The following is a 4348-nucleotide window of genomic DNA, read 5'->3' as shown; positions in this document are numbered from 1 at the left end:
ATGCGGCCGCACAACCTTCGTAGGGGCATTTTTGTTAGATATTTTCAGCTTAGTATAAATAGAACTTTTTGTCATTTTTAGGTTAAGTTTAGTTTGCAGAGATGCACCTGAACGGGTTTTTTTACTTCTTTGAGTAATTTTATACTAGATTGACTTCTTAACATTAGTTTTTCTTTGTTTAATCAATTATTATGCAATCTATCTTAATTTCTTCTTGCATTTCTTCATTTTTCATGATTAGCCAAATCTTTAGCTAGGGTTGTGGCTCGACCCTAGTGTGGGTACTTAATGGGTATTTAATTTTAGGGCTTGTTTGTGATTGGGTTGGTGATATCTAACCTTGTTTATGCTTAAATTGTAGAATTAATGATTGCAAATATTGATTTATGCCTATTTGACCTAGTCTTTGCTTGAGAAAGAGAGACCAGGTTTAGAAAAACTTGGCTAGCAAGGAATTGTGGTGAATTCAAGAAATTGATAGTCCCAATTAAAGGGTCAAATCTAGAGATAGTAAGACCCGACTTGAGCATATATCACTTGATTTGTGCAATACCCATTTGGGCTTGAGAAAGCCAAATTGGTCAAAATCATTCAAACTAACGAGAGGTATAGAGTGAACAATTGCGTGTGATTGCTATATTACGAACCCGATAAATCAAACTTGCCATATAGTTTACAACCTATTAGGTAGCCACCTAGGTGGAAGTCACGACCCTAGATTCCTTTATCATTTGAAAAACACTCAAAACTAAAAATATTGTCTTCTAGTTTATTAGTTGCAATCATTAGCTAAAAGTAGAAATAGAAACAACCAATGAATATGTGGAAGTGCAATCTAAGGCACATCATACATTTACTCTAGTTATATACCTAATCCAAATTCTAACTCCCTGTAGATTCGATCCCGACTCGTGTTGGGTTTATTATTACTTCGACTGCCTCACTACCTAATTGTGGTGTGAGTTTGGGCAAGATCAATTTTTGGCGCCGTTGCTAGGGAGTTAAATGGATTTCGCTATATATCTAGGTTTTTGTGTGTTTTGTCTTTCTTTCCTTCCAAATCACTAATTTTGTGTTTGAATTGATTTTAGGTACAAAAATGGCTCTCAACAATGATCCCATTAGACATGTGCCATTGTGGGAGGACGTGGACGATGATGCAATGGATGAGGTCCCTATTGAACCTCAAGCTAATGGATGAGGCCGCCCGCCTCATGATAATGTGCCCGTCCCTCCCCCACCTCCACCAAGAGCGACAACCCACCGACAATTACCAAACAAGGGTTATGCAAGTGTTATAGTCCAGCCCTGCATTAGGTCGGGCAACTTCCAAATCACCAACGTCTATTTGAACAACGTGGTTTCTTCACCGGGGCTCCGAATCAAAATTCATACAAGCATCTCAAGGGTTCGTCGATACTTGTTGAGAGAGAAAACGAACAAATGTTTCTGAGGACATGCTGAGGTTGAGGCTATTTCCTTTTTCTTTATGGGGAAAAGCATTGGACTGGTTAGAGAGGTTGCCCAACCATTCCATCCACACTTGGGATGAGTTGGCAGAAAAGTTCATTTCCAAATTCTTCTCTCCGGGACATATGGCGACGCTTCGGTATGAGATTCTTGCTTTCAAGCAAGAACCCAATGAGCCATTTCATGAGATTTGGGAACAATATCGTACCATAGTTGAAGAGTGCTCGAACAATGATATGACTGAGGCCATGATCGAACAGACCTTCTACAGGGGGATCAACACAACTATCAATGTGTGGTTAACCAACTCGCTAAGGGGGCACTTCATGAACACGCCATATGCCGAAGCTTGTGAAATTCTTGATGAGATGGCGGATACCTCTTCGGCATGGCAAAATAGAGCCAATGTACGACAAAGTGACCCTAATATTATTCACCTGCACAAGGAGCTACATGACCATGGGCAAGCTATTGCCGAGTTGACAACTACCATGAACCAATTGACCAAGTCTCAGCTTCAACAAGTTCAGGGGCCGAAACAAGTGCATGCAATGGAAGGTGTGAATATGATGGTAAAAAAAAGACGACAACAAGGTCAACAAATGCAAAGCCATCCGGAACAATTTATGCAAGATGATAGTGGTTATGATCAAGGTGATTCATTCAATGAGCAAGATGAAGAAGTTCAATATGTCAACAATTCTCAAGGTCAAAGAAACAATGCTCAAGGACAAAAACAACAATAATGTAGGTCACAAGGGAACCAAGGTAATTGGAACAACCAAAACCACCAAGGCAATTGGAGTGGTGGCAATTCTAATCAAGGAAATTAGGGTAATCAGGGCAATTTGGGTAACAACAATCAAGGCAATTGGGGAGGCAATAATCAAGGAGGGTGGAACAATAACAACAACTAGAGGCCGGGTTTTCAAAGGACCCCGATGTTCCAACAACCAAACAATCCACCTCCCTATCCTTCTCAAGGCCCGATCTCTTCTTCTAATGAGATGGGTAGAATTGAAAACATGTTTAAATAGATGATGGAGAAGAATGCTGACTCCGATGCTCAAATAGCCTCGCACAACACTTCGATTCAGAATTTGGAGGTGCAATTAAGCCAAATCTCACAAGCTTTGAACACTCATTATAAGAGGGCACTACCTAGTGATACGGTGGTGAACCCGTAGGGTGGAAATAATACGGGACATGCAATGGTCGTGACTACTAGAAGTGGAAAAGGTGGAGATGCAACTACCTCAAATCAAAGAAGGATTGTGGATGAAGATGTTGTGATTCAAGAGGATGAAATCCCAAGCAATGTAGTTCAAGCTAATGAAGAAGTGAGAATTGATATAGATGAGAGTGTGGAGGAGACACAAGGAGAGGTTAACCCGTCTAGGGAGCACGTGATTGACCCGCCGGAACCAGTGGTGCCAAAGGCTAAGGCACCAATGCCAAGGCCTCCTCCTCCATACCCTCAAAGGCTTGCAAAGAAAAACAGTGAAAACCAATTCAAAAAGTTTATTGATATGATGAAGAGTTTTTCAATAAATGTGCCGTTGGTTGAGGCTTTGGAACAAATGCCAGGATATGCAAAATTCATGAAGGATATGGTAACTAAGAAAAGATCAATGAATTGTGAGAGCATAAAGATGACTCATCAAGTGAGTGCTATTGTGCACTCAATGGCTCCAAAGTTGGAAGATCCGGGCATTTTCACAATCCCTTGCACTATTGGGAGCACCGATTTTGCCAAAGCATTATGTGATCTCGGGGTAAGTATCAACTTGATTCCCTACTCGGTGTTCAAAACTTTGGGAATTGGGCAACCAAGACCTACATCCATGAGGTTACAAATGGCGGATCGGACAATGAAGAGACCTTTGGGGATTATTGATGATGTATTGGTTGTCGCGCCCCTTTTTTTCCTCCGTAGAGAAAGTCCGGATTTTGACATTCATGGTGGTAATAACTCATTTCTTATTGAGAATTGGGTGTTTGAAGAGTCGCCACCTAACGGATTATGGTGCGTTGGGGCACCTAGAGCAATTAACTCTTAGACTAGTCTGCATTACTAGATATTTAGGGTAAGGGATCGAAATAAACGTGAGGGGAAGGTGTTAGGCACCCCTCTCAATCCATAACGGTGGGTCCCGACCGAACTTAAACTATGTGAATTAGTCATTTAAACAGATAAACAACTTTAACACGTACTTGCACTATATGATTCAAGTAATGGAATAAAGAAAAGGTTTGAAAGAGTTGCACATATATAAAGGAAAGTAAATTTATTTAAACAACGGGAATTGGGAAAGGAGGGGTCCTAGGTTGGTTAGCCTATAGGATCACCCCACATAATGCCCGGTAAACGCTCCTCAATGAGGGGCTACATGTGACATTAGCGCATCGTCATCATATCCTTACTACCCAATTCCCTCCCCTTGGTCATAGCCTAAAGCGTTCTAGTAACTTAGAAATATCCTATGCACGCACTACCCGTCCCTTCCTCGTGGCCCTAAAGGTATTTAGGACCTCTAATTTAGGTAGTTCTAGAACTTCTTAAGGTTTAAAGGATAAAAGTCTAGGCGTCAATCAAAAACAAGTTGGACTACATTTAAAGAGAACAAATTACTGGCGCATAGTCACCTCCACAAATATAACAAGTAAGTGCACATCTTCAAAACAACAGTCAAGTATTTAAGAGAAAATCCTAGAACATGATATCTAGGTGAGCAGGGAGTATACAACATTGAATTAGGACTGAAGTGTTAAAGACCTACTAATTTTAGACCTGTGAATACGAGCAGTTTTATAGTCACAGAGTTTTAATCGCCCTACAGGCTTGCCTAGGAGTAATAGTGATGTCCTATGAACATGA

At 40.8% G+C, this 4348-nt stretch overlaps 1 protein-coding gene across 1 annotated transcript; it reads left to right on the top strand.

The window, feature by feature from the left end:
• The first annotated feature begins 2681 nt into the window (after positions 1 to 2681).
• On the top strand, positions 2682 to 3530 carry LOC138873947 (uncharacterized). Its single transcript, XM_070152440.1, has one exon. The coding sequence runs from the start codon at positions 2682 to 2684 to the stop codon at positions 3528 to 3530; it is 849 nt and encodes a 282-aa protein (XP_070008541.1).
• The last annotated feature ends 818 nt before the right edge of the window (positions 3531 to 4348 follow it).

This window comes from Nicotiana sylvestris, chromosome 7 (assembly GCF_000393655.2).
Source record: "Nicotiana sylvestris chromosome 7, ASM39365v2, whole genome shotgun sequence".
NCBI classification, from domain to species: Eukaryota; Viridiplantae; Streptophyta; class Magnoliopsida; order Solanales; family Solanaceae; genus Nicotiana; species Nicotiana sylvestris.
The sequence above is the reverse complement of the archived record's forward strand: the minus strand, read 5'-3'. Positions and strand labels throughout refer to the sequence as shown.